We start from the raw sequence: 26,641 nt of genomic DNA on the forward strand, positions 1-26,641 counted from the left end.
TTTATAGGTAATAAGCAATATTTTAAAATCTATACGATGCTTGATAGGGAGCCAGTGCAGTGTTGACAGGACCGGGCTAATATGGTCATACTTCCTGGTTCTAGTAAGAACTCTTGCTGCTGCATTTTGGACTAGCTGTAGTTTGTTTACTAAGCGTGCAGAACAACCACCCAATAAAGCATTACAATAATCTAACCTTGCGGTCATAAAAGCATGGATTAACATTTCTGCATTTGACATTGAGAGCATAGGCCGTAATTTAGATATATTTTTGAGATGGAAAAATGCTGTTTTACAAATGCTAGAAACGTGGCTTTCTAAGGAAAGATTGCGATCAAATAGCACACCTAGGTTCCTAACTGATGACGAAGAATTGACAGAGCAACCATCAAGTCTTAGACAGTGTTCTAGGTTATTACAAGCGGAGTTTTTAGGTCCTATAATTAACACCTCTGTTTTTTCAGAATTTAGCAGTAAGAAATTACTTGTCATCCAGTTTTTTATATCGACTAAGCAATCCATTAGTTTTTCAAATTGGTGTGTTTCACCGGGCTGCGAAGAAATATAGAGTTGAGTATCATCAGCATAACAGTGAAAGCTAACACCATGTTTCCTGATGATATCTCCCAAGGGTAACATATAGAGTGTGAAGAGTAGCGACCCTAGTACTGAGCCTTGAGGTACTCCATACTGCACTTGTGATCGATAGGATACATCTTCATTCACTGCTACGAACTGATGGCGGTCATATAAGTACGATTTAAACCATGCTAATGCACTTCCACTGATGCCAACAAAGTGTTCAAGTCTATGCAAAAGAATTTTGTGGTCAATTGTGTCAAACGCAGCACTAAGATCCAATAAAACTAATAGAGAGATACACCCACGATCAGATGATAAGAGCAGATCATTTGTAACTCTAAGGAGAGCAGTCTCAGTACTATGATACGGTCTAAATCCTGACTGGAAATCCTCACATATACCATTTTTCTCTAAGAAGGAATATAATTGTGAGGATACCACCTTTTCTAGTATCTTGGACAGAAAAGGGAGATTCGAGATTGGTCTATAATTAACTAGTTCTTTGGGGTCAAGCTGTGGTTTTTTGATGAGAGGCTTAATAACAGCCAGTTTGAAGGTTTTGGGGACATATCCTAATGACAATGAGGAATTAATAATAGTCAGAAGAGGATCTATGACTTCTGGAAGCACCTCTATTAGGAGCTTAGATGGTATAGGGTCTAACATACATGTTGTTGGTTTAGATGATTTAACAAGTTTATACAATTCTTCCTCTCCTATAGTAGAGAATGAGTGGAACTGTTCCTCAGGGGGTCTATAGTGCACTGTGTGATATGATACTGTATCTGACAGCTGAATGGTTGCAATTTTATCTCTAATAGTATCGATTTTAGAAGTAAAGTAGTTCATAAAGTCATTACTGCTGTGATTTTGGGAAATGTCAACACTTGTTGAGGCTTTATTTTTCGTTAATTTAGCCACTGTATTGAATAAATACCTGGGGTTATGTTTGTTTTCTTCTAAAAGAGAAGAAAAGTAATCGGATCTAGCAGTTTTTAATGCTTTTCTGTAGGCTGTTACTTTCCCGCCAAGCAATACGAAATACCTCTAGCTTTGTTTTCCTACAGCTGCGCTCCATTTTTCGGGCTGCTCTCTTTAGGGTGCGAGTATGCTCATTATACCATGGTGTCAAACTGTTTTCCTTAACCTTCCTTAAGCGTAAAGGAGCAACTGTATTTAAAGTGCTAGAAAAGAGAGAGTCCATAGTTTCTGTTACATCATCAAGTTCTGAGGTTTTGGATATGCTAAGGAATTTGGATACATCAGGAAGATAACTTAAAAAGCAGTCTTTTGTGGTAGAAGTGATGGTTCTTCCATACTTGTAACAAGAAGTAGGATTTACAATTTTGGCTATATGAAGTTTGCACAGAACTAAATAATGATCTGAGATATCATCACTTGGCTGAATAATTTCAACACCATCAACATCAATTCCATGTGACAGTATTAAATCTAGAGTATGATTTCGACAATGAGTAGGTCCTGAAACGTGTTGTCTCACACCAATAGAGTTCAGAATGTCTAAAAATGCTGATCCCAATGCATCGTTTTCATTATCAACATGGATATTAAAATCACCAACTATTAAGACTTTATCTGCAGCCAGAACTAACTCGGATGTAAAATCACCAAACTCTTTATTAAAGTCTGTATGGTGCCCTGGTGGCCTGTATACAGTAGCCAGTACAAACGTAACAGAGGATTTATCATTAACATTTGTTTCTCTGGATAATGTTATATGAAGCACCATTACTTCAAACGAGTTATACTTGAAGCCTGCTCTCTGAGAGATCCTGAAAACGTTGTTATAAATTGAAGCAACACCTCCACCTTTGCCTTTTAGACGCGGCTCATGTTTATAACAGTAATCTTGGGGGGTGGACTCATTTAAAATAATGTAATCATCAGGTTTTAGCCAGGTTTCTGTCAAACAGAGTACATCTATATTATGATCAGTGATCATATTATTTACAAAAAGTGTTTTCGTAGAAAGGGATCTGATATTCAATAAGCCAAGCTTCATCATTTGTTTATCCATATTGCTTCTGTTTTTTATTTGTTGAACCTCAATTAAATTGTTAATCTTAGCTTGGTTTGGACGTTTTTTGTTTTTTCTAGTTCGGGGAACAGACACAGTCTCTATAGTGTGATATCTAGGTGAAAGAGTCTCTATGTGCTGAGAATTAACTGACCTCTGTGACGGGAGGCAGCTAGCAGACGGTCGGTTTAGCCAGTCTGTCTGCTTCCTGACCTGGGCCCCAGTTAGTCAAGTATAAACACGAAGACTATTTGCCAAATTTCTAGAGAGAAGAGTGGCGCCACCCCAGGAGGGGTGAAGACCATCTCTTTTAAGCAGGTCAGGTCTGCCCCAAAAGCTTGTCCAATTGTCTATGAAACCTATGTTATTCTGTGGGCACCACTTAGACATCCAGCCATTGAGTGATGACAATCTGCTATGCATCTCATCACCACGGTAAGCAGGGAGAGGACCAGAGCATATTACAGTGTCTGACATCGTGCTTGCAAGTTCACACACCTCTTTAATGTTATTTTTAGTGATCTCCGACTGGCGAAGTCGAACATCATTAGCACCGGCATGAATAACAATCTTACTGTATTTACGTTTAGCATTAGCCAGCACTTTTAAATTTGCCAAGATGTCAGGCGCTCTGGCTCCCGGTAAACATTTGACTATGGTGGCTGGTGTCTCTATATTCACGTTCCGTACAATAGAATCACCAATAACTAGAGCACTTTCATCAGGTCTCTCAGTGGGTGCATCACTGAGTGGGGAGAACCTGTTTAATGTTTTGATCGGAACAGAAGAGCGGTGTTTTGACCCACGACTACGCTGCCTCACCGTCACCCAGTTGCCCTGCTGCAAGGGCTCGGTTTCCGGAACCGAACAATGTACAGGAATCCCTGAGCTAGACGCATCCAAAGCCATATCTAGAGCCCTAACATTCTTACTGTCCTCAATTAAAGTTTGGATGCGTGTCTCTAATTCTGAAATCTTCTCTGTCAGCCTAACTATTTCCCTGCATTTATCACATGTGAATCCCTCATCAGCGACAGAGATAGATAAACTGTACATGTGGCAAGAGGTGCAAGAAACAATGATAGGAGAAGCCATTACTCACCGTGCTTGATGAAACTTCTTACTGCGGTTGTTTGATGAACTTGTGAAAAACTGGAGCGAGAGGAGAAAAGAATACAGCGATAGGTTCGAATGAAGACGCTAATGACAAGCTAACGAGTGCTAACGCTTTGCAGGTGTACTGCACTCACGGAAATAAAATAAAAGTGAACGATCAAAGTTAATCTGATAAGATTGATCGATAATATCAGAAATATGGTGTGAATTAAGTTCTATTTTACCACTTTAAAAAACAGAGAGTGATAGTAAGATAAAGATTCTAGAGAAAAAATAAAATAAAAACAGCTACACGGAGCTACGATTTGCTACAGAAGGCAAACAGGAAGTAGAGAAAACACTGTCCAACAGCGACACCCGCTGTGTTTATTTTGATTATTAGTAGAGTGCAGTCTCGTGGGTACCCCCCGGCCTGCGAGGGGCGATGGGGGTATGTGACGAGTGGGGCGGGGCCGAGAGACGTGGGAACAGGAGTGAGGTCCCATGCAGGAGATGGAAGGATATAAAACTGGAGCGACAACAGTGAAGGACGAGAGAGGACCAAGCCTGGACTTTATTTTGTGTTTGCTTTTTATTTGTGCGCGTCAGTCGTCCATGAGGGGCTGATGCGCTGTTTTGTGTTTATTTTGATTATTAAAGTTTCATTGGATTGTCCGTCGGTTCCCGCCTCCTTCTTCCCGATGATTAGGAAGGTTTATTCATTACAAAAATATTACAGATATAAAACAGTAGATAGCACAATAGGTAGAATGACAGACAGAATGTCAGACAGACAACAATAGAACAATAGAACGATGATAGGACGATAAAACTATAGATAGATTTATAGATAGAATATTTTGACGTAACCAGGTTTTAATAGATTGCAGGTATATAGAACTTCTAATATAAATATTGTAGTATTTGCTGCTTGTTCATAGTCCCAAGTGTGAGGTAAATTCCATTTAATATGCCTTTCACAGAGTTTGTCAAAGTTAAAGTATGTAAACACCAAATTGGAAGAACCAAAGAGGGGAACACTGCCTAGACATTTCAGAAGTTCAACACACGTCATTGGCAAAGACAGCTCTTCTGAACATTCTTACATGCACACAAACTAATTACCAATATGTATTTACATATTAATTCTCTGTAATCTGGCTTCTGCCCTTGCCTACTGCAACCATCCTTGCTTTATTTATATCCATACCTACACACACTAATGCTGAGATGACAAGCACTCATCCTCACTAAAAAAGGGGATTTGTGAAAGCACGGCAACATGCACGCAATCATTGGATGGATTTAAAGCATCGATCACGCGTTATTTAATATGTGTGAGTGGTGTATGAATCTTAAATGCCTTGCATGGCCTTGAGCATTTATGTAATCATAAACGAGCCGTAACGGTTGCCGGGCACGCGGCTTTGGAATAAATTAAAAATGAGGGGAATGTATTTACAGGATCTGTCATCATTAATGAAAAACAGAAATAGCCCTCCCACCCCTTAACATAATGGAACGGTCTAAATCGCTTAGTATGATTTATATTGGCTCCTCGACCCAGCCCCCACAAACCTTAATCGATACAGGGGATAACGGCAGATTTCTCTGCCGTTATCCTCTCCCTCTCTCCGCAGGGATGTTGGCCACATCTCAAATCTCCTTCCCATCCATGTTTCTAAACCAGCTCTCTCACTCCAGATTGCCTGCCCCTCTCTAGCTTTATCGGGCAAAGAAACACCGGGGCTGGTTGCTGCTCTGCCAGCCGAGAGCCTGGAGACAGTAAAGAGGGTTGTCAGTGAGGCCGGGCTGGCCTCATGTGATAAGACCTAGTGTACAAATCCAGGGTGGCAATTTAATCCGAACCATCCTGCAGCACTTCATATCACTAACACCAACTACTGTAGAAGTGCCTCGGTCTCTGTATTCTCTCATAAACACCGATACACACAGAGGCCCCATTGGGAGAGAGAAATAGGACCCGTCTGTTCTTAAAGGGCATTCAACTTCAGACACGTTTGGGGGACTTCGGGATGCAGTCAATTCAATGTCAACGGTGATGATCCTTCTTCTAATAAATAACTTTTATTTTAGAGTAAAACAAAAACACACACTGGCAATTTGGAAAATAAAGAAGAAACTTATCTGGAGTATGTGTGTTTACCAATATGCCATGGCTAAGAATAATTTTTGAGCACAAATCAACATGTTGATTGATTTCTTCAAGATTATGTGACATTGAAGACTGGAGTAATAGTTGCTATATTTAGCTTTTCATCATAAGAATAAATTACATTTTAAAATATATGATTATATTAATTTTATTTATAATATAATATAATATAATATAATATAATATAATATAATATAATATAATATAATATAATATAATATAATATAATATAATATAATATAATATAATATAATATAATATAATATAATATAATATAATATAATATAATATAATATATTGAAATGGTGCAGCTGGAAAAGGGAATTTTAAGTTCCGAAAACTACTACTGTTTTCATAGTAGCTCCATGACCTATTTAACTCATAAATCAATAAAAATGTGATTCAACATGATATGACCTCTTTAAAATGCCTCATATATTAGGTAACACAGATAAAATCTGTACTGAGAAATGTTAAGAGCTGTCTCTAAGCGCTAGAAGTTTCCCTGAAGACTAAAACTGTCAAGAATCCAGAAAAACACATGTCTGTGTCACCAGGGATGTCAAACTGCACAGAGACATGCTGTAAACTAACAAAAAATGCACTAAACATTTTTTATACTGTATCAAAGACGAGCATGACATTGTATGGGTATCAGACCATAGTAGTGGAGATTCTTATTCATTTCGGTGTCTCAAATCATTTGATTCAGTCCACCGAGTACCTCAGTAACATTACATCTAAACTAAACAGTCTTCTGACTAAATCCTCCAAATAGTTTTGCTCAAATAGCTTTCTGCAGGTGTAATAAACCTACTTGACTTCAAAAGTATGTGCACAAGAACGATATGCTGGCCTAAAAGATTAATTCTAAAGCACAGATTAGTTTCCGACCAAAACGCAGCTATATCAGAAACAATTTATACTTGTCCTTGTTGCCCTTTATGTGACTGATTCGGTTTCTGACAACGCAATGAGAAGAGTTTGTTACAAGCAGATACTAACAGAGCTCAATAGTCCACTGACCTGTGGGGTGATGCTTCTGTCAAAGAGCCAGCAACATAAGAGACTGTGTGTGTGCACGCATGAGGAGAGAGGAACTTCACTTGTGTCCTTGGCACATTAATGAGGTAGAAAGACAGAGGGTGAGGCGAGGTCACATCAGGGTCAACTCTGGATCAGCGGCCCCATTAAGTGGTCCAGACATACCGCTTTAATGAAATCAGCCAGAGAAGAGGCAGAGGAGCTGCTTTGCGAAATCACAGCACAGCCTTATATTTATTCAGAAACGGTTTAGTGTGATTGGCTTTGTATGAAGAAGCCTGATTCTTTCATTAAAATACCCTTGCCTTTTGAATGGCTGATGGGTGCGTGTTTGTTCCTGCATACATTTTCTTTCACTGTCCCTCATCACGAATTCAGTGAGTTCGAGATTTCTTATCTAAACAGAGGCAGGCGTCTTGACAGATGGATGCTGACAAGCATGTTTCGAATTTAAATCCAACACCTCGGGGAAAGGGTGTAGTTTGCATTCAAGCCAAACTATGTCTGATGTTTTTAAGGTGTTGAACATCTTCCCTATGAGTGAAGTGCACAGGCAATCAATTCCATTTGGCTGCAGCATGGAGGGAAAAGTAGTTGTATAAACCTAAAGAAGAAAAAGGAGGAGAAGAACAACAACAACAACATAACAAAAACAAGGAGAAGTTCACATGGGCTCTTTTGAGTTCATTGAAGACCAGTCATACCACTACATTCTAAATCATTTGTAGAGGTTTGATTGTGCTTGATGGAAGTCCAGCCAGAAGAGCATTGCAGTAGTCCAGCCTAGAAATGACAAGGGACTGGACAAGAAAGGCCTTGTTCTTTCTGATGTTGTGCAATGCAATCCTGCAAGATCGAGCAGTCTTTGCAATGTGGCCTTTGAAGGTCAGCTGGTCATCAAAGATTACACCAAAAAGATTTGACCGAAGTTGATGGGGTAATTGTAAAAGAACCTAGCTGGATGGTGAAATCATGCTGTAGAGTTGGAGTGGCAGGGAAGACAAGAAGTTCAGTCTTTGCCAGGTTGAGCTGTAGGTGATGTTCTTTCATCCATGCTGAGATGTCCGCCAGGCAGCCTGAGATCTGTGCAGCTACTGGTGGTTCATCTGGTTGAAATGAGAGATAGAACTGTGTCATCAGCATAGTGATGGTAGGAGAAGCCACGTGCCTTTATGATGGGACCCAATGATGTAGTATATATGGAGAAGAGGAGGAGTCCAAGAACTGATCCCCGAGGAACCCCAGTGACCAGATGATGTGCTTTGGATACCTCCCCTCCTCACGCCACCCTGAAAGACCTACCAGTGATATAGGATTCAAACCAGCGAAGTGGAATCCCTGTGATGCCCAGTGATGAGAGGATCTGTCAAAAACAGCAGATAGATCCAGCAGAATAAGTACTGATGATTTGGAATCAGCTTTTGCAATCCACATGGCTTCCATGTGAATTGCAAAAGAAAGTGTTAAATTAATCCAAATATTACATATTTTAAATACTAATTTAAAATAATAAACATTTAACATGAAATTTTTTATGCTTAAATTGTTCATTATCTGTGTTTTAATGTGTTGCCATGGAAAGATGATGACTTACAAATTAATATATGGATATACGGTTAATATATTGATGACACGCACCTTCAAACATATTTTTTAGATTATTTTATGCATCAAGGATGTCTTAAATTGTTCAAAAGTGACAGTACAGATATCATATTTGTAATATTGCAAAATATTTCCGTTTCAAATAAATGCTGTTCTCCTGAGCTTTCTATTCATCAAAGATTCCGGAAAGAAATTGCATTACAGTTTCCACAAAAATATTAAGCAGCACAGCTGATAATAATAAGAAAGCTTTGCCATCACAGAAATTAAATATTCAAATAGAGATGTTGTAAACTGTAATAATTCTGAATATTACTGTATACTGTTTATTATCAAATAAATGTAGCTTTGGTGAGAATAAGAGAGAAACATTTCATGAACATGAAAAAATCTTACCGTCCCCAAACTTCTGAACATTAGCGCATATGAATAATCTCATATTTATCTCAGCAGCAGCCGAGCAACTGTCGCTGAGATTAATGGGACTGCTAACGTATAGCTTTCTTCCACAGCCTTTATAAAAAAAAACAAATGAGAAATCATTAAAAGTTGTGCAGGAACAGACATTAAAACAGGCTTGGACTGTCAACCATGCTTTGATGAGAGTATAGTGCATCCGACAAGGAAAGAAAGAGAGAGTGAGAGCAGGGAGCATCAGTCTGTTCACCTGAGACTCCACCTCTTCATCGATGCAGAGGCAGGCTGAGAGAAGAAAGGACAAACTCAAAACAAAAGACAAGATGGCTCAATCTAATCCCCGCTGTGGTGCTCCAATGAAAAGAATAAATAAGTTGATGAAAGAGTATCGTGTTCGTTTTTATGCTGGGAATCATCCCTGGCTCTCCGCGCCACTGATGGTATGGGGGATTATAGCCTGCCCCATTGAGCAGAGTCCCAACCCCAGGATTAGACGGCTTGCTGTGCCGCTTCAAGCACCTCGATAAGTGGCGTTCCCACTGCTAAATCAATACCAGCACAAAACAGCAAGCAACGCGGCCAGACACGGCACTCAAGGCCCAATTACAGCCTCTTTACCCATGGAAACATGATCCAGCGAACTGAATTTCTGCACCTGAAACAAAGTACTCTGGCTTACAAAATTTGACACATTCTTCACTGGCAAAGAAGGTCATTTATAAAGACATTTGGTTGAGTTTTGCCGTATCGTTCTTGTAGGGTGAGTAGAGTTTTTTACTTTCTGAATAGGGCAGGGCTGCGGATTCTGCATGAGGAATTCATTGGAAGCACATCTGCTCCTTCCAGGAGTAACTGATCCTCTCATTTCACACACTGTTTGAGAGGAATATGAAAAAAAAATCCTCCTCAGTCAAGCTGAGTGGAGAGACAGAAGATGTGCAAGTAGAAAAAAAAAATAATAAACTGGTTAAACAAACTGGTTTATTGGACCTAGATAGTTTAAGCCTGGTCAAACTGGTGTTAAACTAGCCTAACCAAAATTCCTCTAAAAATGCAAATCAAATCAGATCATACTAATCAGGTAGAGAGACCAGGAAACTGATTTAAGCCTATGCTTTTTATTATTTGTTTGTTGTTCTAATAATTTCAGTAGGGGTTTCATATCTATCTTATCTATAGGTTGACTTTTAAAAATAACTGATACACGCTGGAGTCTCCGGCACCACAATCATAAAAAGCATGCAAATCATCAGCAGAACATGAAGGTTAAAGAAAGCAAGAAGACAGCAAGTGCAGCCATAACGGCTCAGATCTGTAGCTTCTCTACTTTGATTTGACAATGTACACATTCAAACACTGCAGTGCTGCTTTGCCTGACAGAGACATCTTGAGGACTTGTAATATTCTCTGAAGAAACTGACATAATTTCTTTCTTCTGCTTTCTTCTTAATCATTTTCAGCTTCAGACGACTATCAACTTCACATCTTTATCTGAGACACGCTCCAGTATAATTGCTCCCAACTGAGTCATCAGAAGCTTTGGTAGTTTGTCATGCACCGGCACGGCAAGCCTTCAAATGCAAAATGGCTAATTCTACCATTTGTCCTGTAGTGCTTTAATTAAGCAGCCCAAAATACTGGTTTACTTCAATTATCACCTACACAGAAACTGACTGCAAATTCTTACAAATGGACTAAATCGTAACAAGAACTTTAAATTCCAATTAAATTGTAGAACAGTGAAGTCATTTTAAACTCCAGTTCTGAAAAACTTATTTGGAGTCAAACCAAAACTAATATTGATGTTTCTCATTTGTAAATCACTTCAAATAAAAGCACCTGCTAAACAAATAAATATAAAACACTTTTAATACTGTATATTTAAAATTAATACATTTACATACTTTCTTCCAAATTATAGCAGTGAGCTGCCAAGACAACATTTTTTAGTCCTTATAAAATGACAGTGTTCTGTGCTGTATTGACATGATTTCAAGAGCTGTTTAATATATTTGAATTATCAAAATTTTACTAAAATGGATTATAGTATCCAATGTATAATAAGCAGCTGTGCTATTAGTTTTCACAGTATTAGCTTAGCAAAATGCTAATGTACACATTGTAGTCATTTGAGAGTTATGTTTCTTGTGTGCTTAATGCAAACATTGACCGTGTTTTACTGGGTTCCGGGCTATGGAGAGCATTTTAAATTAGTCACATACATGTATAAGGTTACATTTTATTTAGAAAGCTGACTTAAAAGGTATGCCTTTGTAGATATAGACAACAAGGCAGCTCACTACGTTTAGGAACAGAGAAACTCTAACTCTGTAGAGGAGACATTAATTCAGGCACACATTATGCAGAAAAATTATAAAATCAACCTTTGTCAGTGTGAAAAATGTACAATGTGTAAGGACTCATTAGTAATGTAGTGGAGAGCATGAGAGATCAAAGAGGATGTATAATAACTAATTTCCAATCTTCTCCCTGTGGACTGGAGCTAGCACCATTCTCACCATCATCTCCTGACCTCTAAAGTAAAAGAACAGATGAGAAACACAGGGAAAGACACCTTACCTCCCATATTCTCAGTAACCCAGGGAGAATAACTTTACCCAGAAACTCTTAAGTAAAGGTGCCGGTTTAAAGGAATATTTTGACTGTTTTTCTGCAGGGAAGTAAATATTTCAATTTTGGTGGATATATTTTCAGATTACCAGCGGTCAAATGGATTTTGGTAAGTGCTTTTGAAGCAGTTTTAAACTACAGCTCCCTTGTGCACAAATCATAAAACTTTAAAAGCCCCTGTAAACCCAAAATGCAATTTTTTCAGTTGCCCGGGACAAAAACTACAATTAGGTAAAGCATGTCAGAGTAACAAGAATATCTTCTTCAAACACCCACACATTAGGTGGAATAGGAATTTCAATGAGCGAGCATAATCAAATAACTGTACGTTATTGGAATATGATTTATATAAAACTCTACAGGCGAGGAAAGAAAATTCTGTTAATGTTCATCATTTTTCTCTTTAGGCTGAAAATGAGTGCATGAAAGCTCAGAGCTCTGTCGATACCGCTTGCCACCCCACACTGTGTGGCCATTATATGAACTGACACATCTGAAAGTAATGTATTTGCAGTCTGATAGGAAAAAACCAAAGCGAGATGATTCAGACTTAAATAACATGGATGTTTTATATCCCTGTCGCATTTGGGCACAGAAAACAGAGTTTCTTTTTTTAATTAGGGGTTGGAATGGGGCGTGTTTGTGAGATTAATTTACATATGCAAATGGAACCAAAGAGAGGTGTTGAAAGAGGTGAGGGACCTATAAGGGCTGAGAGCACAGCTGTCAGTCAATGCCTTCTAATCTCTCGGAGTGCAGAAATGCAGAGTGAGTATAATATAATAATTTTCAGACAGAAAATGTAATCTAACACCATTTTCGAAAGGAGAAAAAAACTGGTTGAAAATCTGAACCAAGAATATGAATATAAATCATAGACTTTGCATAACAGAAAAAGCTAAAACAACCAAATAAACTATATGATCTAGGTTCAATATTAGCACTGGAAAAAGATTATATATATAAAACTATTCCATTATATATTAATTTAGCTTTGCATCTCTATTTTCTATCAACAGCAAGGGACTAAACCTAATGGGTCAGTTCACCCAAAATTCTTCATTTACAGCCATTCATATAATTAAAGAAACCTGAGACATTTCTGTCCCTCCATTGAAAGTCCATTACACTAAAAATTGCATAAAGTAAAACAAATCCATATGAATTGATGGGTTTAATTAAAATCTTCTGAAGAGATGTGATCACTTTATATGGTGAACATATTTAATTTAGGCTTTTATTCCCAACATCAATAAACACTGATCCACACGTGTGCATACAGTACATCAAATATGGTAAACTGAAGCGGAATTGTACTTGCTTGAGGCACACAAAAAAAAAAACACTTCATCGGTTTTTGTGTGTCAAAGATGCACTTTTGAGCTTCAGTTTACCATATTTGATGTGCTCTGTGTGTGTGTGTTAAGCAATGTTCATCTGTTCCTCACAATGCGTTGCTCACAAAGATGAACAAAAATCCTATGGGTCTGAAACAACATGAGGGTGAGTAATTGATACCATAATTTTCAGTTGTGGTTGAGCTTTCTCTTTAAGCAGATACATTTACACTAAATAAACTGATGAAACACCCTAATTTACATAAAGTCAAAGGTGTAGTACAAACAGAACTTCAGTACCAATAAATGGCTCAAATTAATTAATCCCAAATTTTTCCTGGACATGAAAATATCCAAATGATGTGTCTTAGTAACCCTTTATTTATTTTTTATTATTTTGGAAAAGTGTGTGAAAAAATGTGTTTTATGTGACCAGTGCGATAATGTGTGTACTGAAATAACACATTTTCTGTAGTCATAAAAATGGTATCTAGATAGCTATTTTAAACTGTTTGATCACATTCTAGGGTTCCTATTATGCATAAAAAACTTGTGCAACATTGATAGGAACACTGAGATTTAAAAAAAAGAATTCTAAATGTTTAGTATTTTTTGTAAAATATATAAAAAAATGTATATTATTGCTTAGACTATTACAACATCATTATTGTAAATTTTTTGTAACATTATAATTTTTAATTTAGAGCAATATTTTGTCACTGAAACATTTTATTGTCATTTTCACTAGCAACTGCAATTAGATTTATATTGTATATCTGAGTTCACTGTTATCCCACTGGTCACTATTGTTTACTCAAATGTCACACGTTTACTCATTCTATGACCACACTCAACAAAACGAAATATATGTGAATGCATATATTTATACTAGACACCCTAAAGATCAAGTGTACCAAACATCTTTGTCATATATTTATGTTAAGACTCTTTACTAGCCTTTAGTTTTGGAATTTTGATGTAGCCATCATCTTCTCAAGGTGCAAACAGGAAGTAAACTGCTCTGGTCATGTGACAATTTGCACTAATCACGTGAAACTGCACATATTTAATTGAGACCCTTTATTTTTTCCATATTTGCACGATGTACACTAACACATCAGTCAGTAAGGTTTTTAGAGCTTTATAAATGAAAACCTTTTTTACAGTCACTATAGTGACCGGTGGGATTAAACGGATTAATCACATGAATACAAATGACAAAAAAAAAAAAAAAAAAAAAAAACTAAAAAAGACATGCAACAAGAAGTAACTACAAAGCTACTAGTAGATTAAAGTAGCTATAAAGTTAAGGTAGCTTGTTACAGGAAAAGTTGCATGTTTGAAACCATTTGAAGTACTGCAGTACTCTGAAAAAAACAAGCTGTCGGTACCAGAGGGCCTGTATATGAAACAAGCAGAAGAGTTTAGAAGAATAGTCATTAGTCAGAGATGCTTATATTTGAGGGCTAAAGGCCAAAGGGCTGTATGGTGCAGGTCACTGTATATGTGCATGCGTTTGTTGGCCAAAACTTTACAAAGAGAACTCCGTTGCAAGCAAGTGAGGAAAAACTTTTTGGTTTGCAGTGTATTTTGCCTTAAGCTTCGATCATAAACTTTGAACTTCTTGGGACATTCAAGTAACCAGCAGCCTTCTGATGATAACGCCTTTCATACCAGTAGTCTCTAGATTCAGAATTCTCCTTTGTTAAAGGTGCCATAGAATGAAAACTGTATTTACCTTGGCATAGTTGAATAATAACAGTTCTGTATATAGAAATGGCATACTGTGTGTTTCCTCCTTATGTAAATCTTGTGCATGCAAAAGACCGCTGAAAAACAGTCGAATCAGAACATAAAACAGACTGTGATGTTACAGTCGGGATCACTATTAGTTACGCCCACAACATTTGCATATAACCGCATATGTTCTGTTATTACAGTACGTAAGATTTCACTTACCACATAAATAGAGTAAGGAGAGATAAATGAGAATGATGGCAAATGATTTACAGATCCTGAGCACCACTGACACGCATATGATCTTGTAAAATGTGTGATCGCAAATCTTGAAAGTGAAAGTAAAAAGCGATCGTGCATTCGAAAGCATGTTTCAATGCCCCACATATTAATAGCGGCTCCCTGATGCCCGCATTTTATATGCAGTATAATTACCCAACTATATAAATATGAGAGACAGTATTGAAATATATATTTCCCTGTGTTACCTTCCTGCTGTGTGAGCTTCTGAAATGAGCTGCACTGTGAAACAGCCAGTCAGAGCAGAGCTCAACATTATTATTCATGACCCTTCCAAATTAGGTAAAACCAGACCATTTCATTCTAGGGTCAAATCCTAGGGTTGTAACTGAATATGTCAAACTGTTTCTGGAGATTTTTTGCCCTTGGCTAAGACACATACCTTCTATGTAGATATTAGAGAACAATTTAAAATATTATATCAATGCATTCCATGGCATGTTTAATAAAAGCGTTAATAGAACAGACAGATTGAATTGTTACTGACCTTTTTCCGAAGTTGGCTTCCTTCCTGCGACAGTGCAGAGTGACCACTCTGTGTCCCTCGCTCCTGACGTCTTGACTAACTGTCCACTGCACAGGGTTACTGGCCCTCGCTCCCAAAAATGCCACACCATCCTTCAACTTGACCCTGTTGGAAACAAGTGACCATGCATTATGTAGTGTTTTATTTTTAATTAAAGAAAAATTAAAGATCATCATAATACTTTTATTTAAAAAATAAACAGGTTTGCGTTTGCATTTTCCAAGACACTCCTCATGGAAAATGAAAGATTAACAAAAAGTGTTTTGTGTTCGTGAACAGATTGCAGTTGTTTACCTCATGCATTAACAGACAACGATAGACTAACCAATAGCTAATGTAATACAATTGAGGGTACAGACGTTCTTGTATAACCTCTAAATCAGTTAAAGAATTATTTTGAGGTCATTGTGTTATGCTTTCTTCACGTATAATCATAACTGCAAGTTACAAAAGAACTGTTTATAATTTTTTTAAGTCTATTAAATTGATTAAAACTGACACAATAACTAACACAACAACACACATACACAAACATATTCACTCTAATGGAACACAAAAGGTGAACTTTTGAGTAATTTACTTGTCGCCTGCAATTTCAATGAATGGGGACTGCAGATTTCAAAATTCTAAAAGGACACAAAAGTATCATACACAAGTATTATAATGACAGTCCATACAAAACAGTCCATACAAATTGGGAGCTATATTGAAAATCTTCTGAAGTAATTTGATAGCTTTGTTTGACTGCAGATTAAAATTGAATGTGATGTTCACATAATAATATTAAAACAACACTTTGTGACTTGGAGCACAGAAAAATGAATGAATGAATCACTGTGAACCAAATCAACCGAATTACTGAAAAAACACACATACACACACCTACATGGTGCTGGTTTCCCTTATGAAAAAGTAGTATACTTAGTTTATTTTACTAAGTATCCTTAAAGGGTTAGTTCACCCAATAATCAAAATTATGTCATCAATAACTCACCCTCATGTTGTTCCAAACCCGTGAGACCTCCGTTTATCTTCAGAACACAGTTTAAGATATTTTAGGTTTAGTCCGAGAGCTCTCAGTCCCTCCATTGAAACTGTGTGCACGGTATACTGTCCATGTCCAGAAAGGTAAGAAAAACATCATCAAAGTAGTCCATGTGACATCAGAGGGTCAGTTATAATTTTTTGAAGCATCAAAAATACATTTTGGTCCAAAAATAGCAAAAACTATGACTTTATTCATCATTGTCTTCTCTTCCGTGTCTGTTGTGAGAGAGTTCAAAACAAAGCAGTTTGTGATATCCGGTTCACGAACGAATCATTCGATGTAATCAGATCTTCTTGAACCAGTTCACCAAATCGAACTGAATCATTTAAAACGATTCAAAACAGCAAATGACTTAAGCTGTTAACTTTTTTAATGTGGCTGACACTCCCTCTGAGTTAAAACAAACCAATATCCCGGATTAATTCATTTACTCAAACAGTACACTGACTGAACTGCTGTGAAGAGAGAACTGAAGATGAACACCGAGCCGAGCCAGATAACGAACAAAAGATTGACTCGTTCTTGAGTCAAGAACCGTTTGTCAGACGCGTCCGATTCGAGAACCGAGGAGCTGATGATACTGCGCATGTGTGATTCAGCGTGAAGCAAACCGACACACAGAGCGTCTGAACCGAACTGATTCTTTTGATGATTGATTCTGAACTGATTCTGTGCTAGTGTTATGAGCGCGGGTAAACCGAAGGCTTGAATCAAGGGCAATCATCGCAAATGAAGACATTAGGTCGAGCGCAAAAGAACCGGTGAACCGTTTTCTTCAACCGGTTTATTTAATCGAACTGTCCCTGATCTGAAAACCGATGCAACCGGTTCTTGACTCGAGAACGAGTCAATCTTTTGTTCGTTATCTGGCTCGGCTGGGTGTTCATCTTCAGTTCTCTCTTCACAGCAGTTCAGTCAGTGTACTGTTTGAGTACATGAATTACTCCGGGATATTGGTTTGTTTTGAAGTTTTGAACTCTCTCACAACAGACACAGAAGAGAAGACAATGCTGAATAAAGTCGTAGTTTTTGCTACTTTTGGACCAAAATGTATTTTCGATGCTTCAAAAAATTCGAACTGACCCTCTGATGTCACATGGACTACTTTGATGATGTTTTTCTTACCTTTCTGGACATGGACAGTATACCGTACACACAGTTTCAATGGAGGGACTGAGAGCTCTCTGACTAAATCTAAAATATATAAAATAATATACTGTGTTCCGAAGATAAACTGAGGTCCCACGGTTTTGGAACGACATGAGGGTGAGTTATTAATGACATAATTTTAATTATTGGGTGAACTTATCCTTTAGGTAAAGTTCAAGTATATTTTTAAGTATAATTTATGTAGCAAGTATACAAATATCAGTGTTCTAGTAGTATACTTGTAAGTGTACTGTTTCAATACTCCTTGGGACTAAATTGGCCCAAATTCTAGTATATAAAAGTATACTGTTATACTTAGAGGTAAACTAGTAGTGTACTCCCATGTTTGTAGTTTGTACTGCAATTATACTAAAAGTGAACTTACAGGTACACTGATAGGTTACTAATTAAATACTTTGTACACTTTGAAGTATAGTCTCAGTAATCTACTAGTCTAGTAGTTTTATACTGCAAGTATACTCATACGTTTTCTTTAAGTGAACTTTACATCATACTTTAAGTATACTACTATGTCCATATTTAGGTTTTAATGTGTATATATTTTGTTACATGAATATGTGAACATACAAAACATCCAAAGGAAGAACAGGGTATCTGCTTGTAAACAAAAACATTTTATTCTAGCTTCATGCATTCTTTTTTAAACATTTTGTGTTTCATAAAAAATAAAGAAAAAACATTTTGAACAAAAAGCTGAAAAAAAGTCTATGAATTGGATTCAGAATGATAACCAAAATGAAGATGGAGTCAATCAACACCCCAAAGCTTGACTGTAATTATTACCTCTTCATCTGTCATTTTTTTCCATAATGTTACAGTTTTAAGGCTGTTTCATGTCAGATGATTGTGTTACATTTGTTAGTATCTGGTGTTTCTTTTTTCTTCTTCACTTGTGTTTTTTTTTTTTTTTTTGAAATTCTGTACAGGAGATATGTACTAACACCCTCTACCGTGTAATAATGAAAACACAGATTCTAGGAGTATAGCTCAAATATATTTAGAATTTTTGTAAGTATAACTCAAATATACTTAAATTAAATTTTTAGTTTTAAAAAAGTATACTAATAGCACACTTGAATAAACTTCTTTTTCGTAAGGGTTGTCATTTTGAAGCAACCCCAGTTATCATTTATTATGTTAAAGAGACTGGTCAGTATATTTTTCAAATATCTTCTTTTTTTGTTTCATGAAAGAAAAAAGGGTCATACAGGTTTGAAACAACATAAGAGTGAGTAAAAAACATATTTGGGTGAACACCTGGTGAAGAAAGGGCACAATGCATTCTTCCTTGTGCAGGTCCCACATTGCTCTAAACATCCAGTACCTGCATTCAGCCAATCAAAGGCAGGATGCTGAATTCAAATGCAGAATATAATGGAATTGAGTTTATCGCTAAGATCCAGACCGAATGCCATTAGAAACAGTCGCGACGATTGTTTTGCTTTGGGGTTTTTCCTCCTCATTCGAATCTAGAATAAACTAACTAATGGCACATAAATCCAAGTGTAGCAATAATACACTAACCCAAAAACAATTCAGGACAGCATACCATGTGCTATAAAAGCTCCACTGGTGGCAACAAAATTGCCTGCATAGAAAAATGCTAAGAATGCACTTGGAGGATAGTTTGAATAAACAACATGAGAAAAAAAATCTAATTTAAAATAGAAAAAAATAAACCAATGACTTTCTTGGTTATCTCATTCTTTTTAAAGCACACTTTAAAGTAAGCTTGCAGTCATGTTTTTTTTTTTATAAATGTGACTCATGTTTTTATCTACCAATCAAGGATATCACACATACTTTAAAATAATAATAAAAAAATAAAAATACAACATTTTGCCTCAACTGACAGTGACTACTTTTAGAAATACACCACTTCCGAAACATTTAGTTTGTAGTCTGCTTGTAGTGTTGAATACTGCACAGAACTGAATGCTACCTTGAATACATTATGTACTTGTGCGAGAGTCTGAAGCACATGTACCTTCAATATTCTCAGTATTTTTTCACATATTGCAGCTACTAACATTATTTGTAACAGAACATTTATACATTTCCTGGTGACCCTGGTGACTTATACTGTGAAGGGGTTTTATCACTGTGGGTTTATTCTGAACATCATGCAGTGTTTAGGTCATATCTACTTTTTTTAACTGGCTTAGAAACACACATATTCATCTATAAAAGCAATGTTATTAATGGACCTTTTTTTATCATTTCTTGGGTCAAAGCATAAAAGGCTGCTTCTATGAAAAGACTTGCTTCACTTTGGATAAATACATTCAAATTCACTATGAATTACACATTACTGTTCAGATTTTTCTCAGATTTTTTTTTACAGAAGAATATATAGTAGTCCAGCCTTACAAATAAGAGACGCAATAGCCATTTAAATAGATGCGTCATCAGATTTTCTACTACTGAATGCACATTAACTGAACTAGCTTAAAAATACATTTTTTTGCATGATTTGAGCAAAAGCAGCCCATTTTATGATGCCTCTGATGTGAGATTTTTTCAATTTCAAATAAATGTTGTTCTTTTGACATTTCTGTCACGAATGATACAGGAGGCAGACAAGGTGGTAAGTCTAATAGCTTTATAAGCAGAATGCTCCGAACCAGATGGAGAATATATGAGCAAACAGGATGATAAGAACCAATGTAGACTTAACTGAAGAGTCTCTGATCACAGGAAGTGGGTGAGGGATCGCAGAAGGAGAACTGAAGACAGAGGAAGACTGGCCGATCTTTGGGAGATGACTGACGGGTCGTGGAATCTCAGGTGAGTGTAGAAATAGAGTCTGTATGCCATGAAATGACGAGACCAGAAGAAGACTGAAGGGTGAGAGTGGGTATATTAAGGTGAGCAGTGATGAGGGATAGCAGATGACGGTGATGATGATGAACAGATGCAGGTGATGATAATTAATATTCAGGGCATAACGAGCGAGTGGGAGGAGGGAGTGATGATGAGGACGGTGTCGATGGTGGAATCCTGACAATTTCACATTCAGTCCCATAAAAAATGTTTTTAATAGTTTCCAAAAAAACATAGCTCAGCTGTTTTGAATATTCATAAGAAATGTATCTTTAGCATTAAATCAGCATTTTAAAACACAATTGTAATATTTTTTCACAATTTTACTGTTTTTACCATACTTTTAAATCAAATAAACACAGGGTTGTAAATACAGTTCTGTTCAAGTAGCTGTTCTATCATAACTGGAAATGGACAAAATTTGGCAAGTGGCCCTTTTAAAAATATCCCCTTCCCTTCAAGAGTGCAAAAATGCCAATTGGAATTCATCCAATGACTTAATTCATATATGTAAGCAGCAGTAATCCAAAGCAGACTGTGTCTGGTTAAACTGGATTGCGGGTGGTTAATGATTAAGACGCAGGTGTTTGCTCAGAAATTTATGCAGAAGAGGCTGTTTAGTCAATTCAGCCCTTTGTGTCTTATCTGATCTGTTCATGTTATACTTTGCATTTACATAATGAAGATGATTTTTATTCTCAGTTTAACTGTTTTCTGATTGATCAAACAAAAATCCAATATACTCTAAACAGGGACACAGATATCTAACACTTCATCTAAAAATCTACAAAAACTGCAGTTGCAAGCAGCATGAGAAAGCATTGAGGGTTAATTAGGGAATGGAAGATTTAAATGAGATTGGTTTGGCTAATATGATTTCTGAAGAGCAATAAAGGCTGCAAAGCAATTTAAAGAGAGATTTTCTTTTCCCTCACATCAGCACATGGGTGCCAGCTCATTAATTCTAAAACAACCTGAGTATCAATTAAAGTAGTATTTACCAATGTGATAGGAGTGTCAGCACTGGCGAGATGGCTGGAGAGGCAGGAAGCGGAGGACGAAGGGAGATGGATTGTAATATCAGATAAAGTAGATCCGTCGAAATCCTGACAGTCTGTCAACCCTGTGGCAGTTCTCCAAAATAACATGGGTAAATTCCCCCAATTCTCTGACATTATAAAAGTGAGGGATGCACATGCTCGGATGATTCCGGCATTTGACACAAATCACATTCCGTGACAGTTGTTGGAGCGAGCACTGTGTGCTACTCCTGTGTACAGGCTGAAACAACTGGCCTGAACTTCCCCTGCAGATGTCCGTGATCTATATTGACCCGGCTAAATTACATCAAAGAATTGTTAAAGTGTTATTGTTTTATCCTCCTTGTTGCCTACTGAGAATGGTAAAGGAATATCTGATAGTGGAGAGAGAGGGGCCAGTACTATATAATCAGTGCATTAGTGCTTGCCATTTTTCTGTTGCATTATTATGCCAGTAGGTGGCAACAAGTGACTATCATTATGAGTGAGTCATTTAACTTTTTCACCTGATTCAAAATATTATAACTGACCAAGTTTGAGTGAGTTATTGAAATCATTTAACTAATTTGTTTACAAATGCTGATGCATTCGGTAATTTATTACTGTAAGTGACCAACTTCATGAGTTAGTCTTGAATCATTCATTCAACCAATATATGTAAAAAAAAAAAAAAAAAAAAAAACAATTCCGATTCATTCAGGACCTTCAAGTTCTGCCTTTGTGAATACGTCACAAAAACAATGAATCATTCAGTACATGAGTGTGGCTCAAAGATGCACAATGGCCCTGATGTACAGTAGCTTAACATAAACATTTCCATTATTAGAGTAAAACCAGACAAAGGAACAGTATTGTGTCTAAAATGCAAATTACTCAATATTACCTTTTTATTGAACTGTTGTGTAAAAGCGATATAAAACTATCATACTGCCTCGTTATTTAGGTACAGTAGGTAAGTAGGGCTGCTCCTTAATAGTCGACTAACCATTGGTGGTGCTGTTGCGATAATTTGCATTTAACTTAAAATAATACATCTTTAAAATCTGTGAAAGGTTTGCTTTTATTTGTGTACACTCACAATAACAACAAAACATTGTGCTTTTGTAAAATAATGAAAGCAAAGAAGGTGGGCTTTCTGCAATCTTGGTCTCTATGAATTTTGGCATGTAAAAAAATTATTAATTATTATAATGTTAAGGTAGACTTCTTGCAGTTTTTATCCTGAAACATTCATTATCATTTCTTCAGCCAGTGCACAGTATAGGCAATTAAAGGCTCATTATTATGAATAATATGGTTTATTAACATGAACATGCAATTAGTCAACTAATCACTTCAAATTAACGACTGCTAGGTGACAAGAAAAAATCTTTAGTTGAGGCAGCCCTACTACAAAGTAAACACCAAAGTCTTTTGGACCACCTTTTTTCCCCTTACTTACATACATATTTGTCAATTGAAGTGTTGGTATATATATATTATTCTGATTGACCCATTATGGCGTTATGTGGGCAGACATTAAAGAAATATCACATTACTCAGAATACCATGAATGACCAATCAGAAAGAAACCAGAAATGCAATGCAATATTATGTATCTCAGTATACATTCTCAGTATATCAGGATTGATTTAATCCTGCAGTAGGGGTTTTGCTGGAGTCAATACTGAGCATTTTGGCAAAACGCTCATCCTTAAAGCTGCACTATGAAAACTACACATGTATTACAGTAGGAAGACGGATGAAGAGAGACGGCACTAAACATTGACTCAGATTCAACACCTGCATGAGTCTTTTCACCCCCTGAGCTGCACATAAACCCCCTGTGTGTGAGAGGAATCATTTATGATACATTATGCACACACAAACATACACACACACATTTGTTCCAGGCCAGCAAAGATAGCCTGGGGTGACAATTACTCCAACACCACCAAATCGACATTTAATTGCAATAAAAGGCCCTATTAGCAAACAGTGTGTTAAGTAGTTCACCTGGAGGAAGGCGGGATAATTGATCAAATTAAATTCATAGAAATGCTTTAGTGTTATTTGGTAGAAAATTTTATATAATGGTGTACTGCTTTTTACTATTAAAAAGTAGGCAATTGACCATTCGCAAAAACCCACCATCCTTAGTTACTGTTGCTGTGTCCGATAAGCCATGCCACTCTCATGGAAACTTTTTGAATTTGTCCAAATTTGCTGTGTTTTGACAAAAACTTTACCTCATCAGTTGACAAAAATATTCTAACTGAAAAAAAGTGTGTGTAAATAAGCAAATAGACATAGTTGAGTAATTTTGTTGAATTTATTTGGATTTTAAGTTTGATGCCATTTCAATTCAAATTCCAAAATGAGAACTGAAAGCAAGCAAATTCTCAATTTTACCCAATCCTTTAGTAATTATCTGCTGGAAAGTTCATCTTTAATGGGCATGTGTTGCTACAATGTTACTGGATGCTGAGGACTGACATGACGCATGAGAACATTAAAGTAGCCTGCAACAGGGAAGGAAATTAAAAAGAAGCCTACATAAAGATCTCCAGCCTGATGGCAGAGAGGGGGGTGAATGGTCTTACTGAACGGAAAGGAGGGGAACAAGGGCTCATCTTGAGCTCCTGTCTAAGACTGACAGACAGGCTCTTGAGCGCTTGCCAATGCCAATGGGGACTGGCTGGTCCCCCAATGAGCCAGACCAGGCACAATGTACCAGTCTCTTCCCCGCAGCTGTATATGTGACATCTGTTTGATTACAGAGATTCCTGCCATTCAAGCTTTGAGCTATTACCTGCCAGTGAGCCGGGCATACTTTACAAGAAAGGCCAATACTCATTCCCAACAGGTGCTGGAGCCTTAGATCTTCCCGAGCTATGATGAGGCATCCAGGCACGTCAAAGGAAGAATGATATCAGAGGAGTAAATGTCAAGCCTTGCATTTGAAAGAGGTTCAGAGTGGGTTTTCCACTTAAACTGGCTTTTTCCCTACACGGTGTCTGTGGACATGGTTGATATCAGCGTTTACAATCCAATAAACAGACAACAAGCTGAAGACAGTAAGCTTGCCCTACAATGAGGCAGGAAATGTCAATATTTGGACAGGAAGTTACTAGTCATTCGCTGAAAGCACAAACACAGATCAGTTTGTAACATCTTTTGACAGAAACACTTGGCTCACAATAACAAAGGGGGAGAAGATATGTGAAAGAAAATATTTTTGGTGTTATTCAAGCTTTTTTTTTATTTTACATATTGCTACTCGGGAGTATTACCAGTTAAACAGACATAAAATTGTACAATTCATCCATTAGAAGCAACATCTTTTTATCAGTTTCTTTCTAAACAAAGACACAACCTTGGTGTTGCTAGCGCAACAGAAACACTTTAGATTCATCAGCCTTTTATAAGACAACTAGATAAAATGGCACAACTAATTTACAATGACAAAACCATGATATATGCATGACAGTAACATGCAGAAGCTGTGAATAATTTAAATAAAATTAATTGGAAGAGGGAAAATAAATATAAAGGTAAAAAAAAGAAAAAAGGAATAAGCCATTTTTTTAAACCCTCACAGCTATATGATTAAATGAGGGGCTCCTGGACAAAGCTGACCTTTAAAAGAAAAGAGGTATTTGAAAGAGACACCATATCACCAGCCTCCCTATGATGGAAGCAAGATGCTCACAGAGTACTGAACAATCCAGAAGACGAATCAAATTAGTGCACATAACATATCAATATAGATATGGGTGCCTTAAGATACCCAGAGGCCCCTGGGCTACAGCATTACGGTAGGACCCCCCTCTCTATACATGTTTTTTCTTACAGTTTACAGGTATGATTTAAACACCATAAATTACACAAAATATAAATTATTCATCATGAGTAGATTGAAACAAAAGTTGGCAAAATGTGAGCTAATTGGTGATTGCTTACTGCGTTTTTATTTTGAAACATGCCATGCTCATGTTTAATTAAATTAAAGCCGTTTAAAGTATAATGATTACATTTAAGCAATAAGGTTACTGTTTTTCCATCCCCGGATTTAAAATTGATACTTGAAGCAGCACTGCTGATGGAACATGGTGACTGTGACGGGTGGGGCGGGGCCGAGAGCCGTGGGAACGGGGCGAGGCCGGTGGAGTGATTGATAAATGAGCGACACCTGCTCGACCCACCGGTCTCGAGTCCCACGGAGGAGATGGAGGGATATAAACAGGAGCGACGACAGTGAAGGACGAGAGAGGACCAGTTTTGATTTTGTTTGTGTGTGGCAGTCGGCCGTGAGGGGCTGCCACACTGTTTTATGTTTATTTTGATTATTAAAGTTTCTATTTGATTGTCCGCCGTCCAGTGGCAGACAGTGAGCTGATCATAGCCTATGTTTGATCAATTTAGCCTTCTCAAATCATCCCGACTTGCCTAAAATAAAATTATTATATTTATTAACTATAGATATAAAACAGTTCGAGCATATAACAATGTTCAAACGTTAAACCTAGATTAATGTGCACTATATCCAATAGTTTGTGTGGAGAGTGCAAGCTAAAGTGTGCTTTGCAGGACATGGAGGCGCCAGCGCAATCACTTGCATATTTTTTCGGTGGATACACATTATTTTTATTCAAAAAGGTAGGAGTAATACATCATTTGTAACTATAAAGGGTCTACTTTTATTTGTGTGCACTCACAATATCAACAAAACATGATGCACTTTTTGCTGTCTCGTCTTGAACAGGAGTGCTTCACAAAAATTTGCCGAAACTCAGCGAATACAAGCCTCACAGACATGAAAAATATATCCATAGAAAACTTTGAATGACTACTTAAGAAAAATAAAACAAATAATAAAAAAACTCTTTCATTATAATCATAATCCCTAAAGATGCACTTCTTTTCGACAGTTACTCGGAAAACACTGTTTATTAGTTAATAATTCAAATATCTCTTTTGCATGCATTTGTACATAGATCTTTTCAGCTTTGCTGACGGCACCCTACTGCTGCGGGACAATAAACACTGTCGACACTTGACAGTCGTAGTGGCACGGTCTCATGTGGTTTCCA

General features: G+C 37.0%; 1 protein-coding gene across 2 annotated transcripts in view; it reads right to left on the reverse strand.

The window, feature by feature from the left end:
* Positions 1-26,641, reverse strand: part of LOC132117116 (transmembrane protein 132C-like) — a 148,668-nt gene that overhangs the window by 51,527 nt on the left and 70,500 nt on the right. For both annotated transcript variants that reach the window (XM_059526192.1, XM_059526191.1), the window contains one exon: positions 15,450-15,593. In XM_059526192.1, the coding sequence (XP_059382175.1) occupies positions 15,450-15,593 (144 nt within the window). The remainder of the gene's footprint in view (positions 1-15,449; positions 15,594-26,641) is intronic.

The sequence above is a fragment of the Carassius carassius genome, chromosome 36, assembly GCF_963082965.1.
Source record: "Carassius carassius chromosome 36, fCarCar2.1, whole genome shotgun sequence".
Classification (NCBI taxonomy): domain Eukaryota; kingdom Metazoa; phylum Chordata; class Actinopteri; order Cypriniformes; family Cyprinidae; genus Carassius; species Carassius carassius.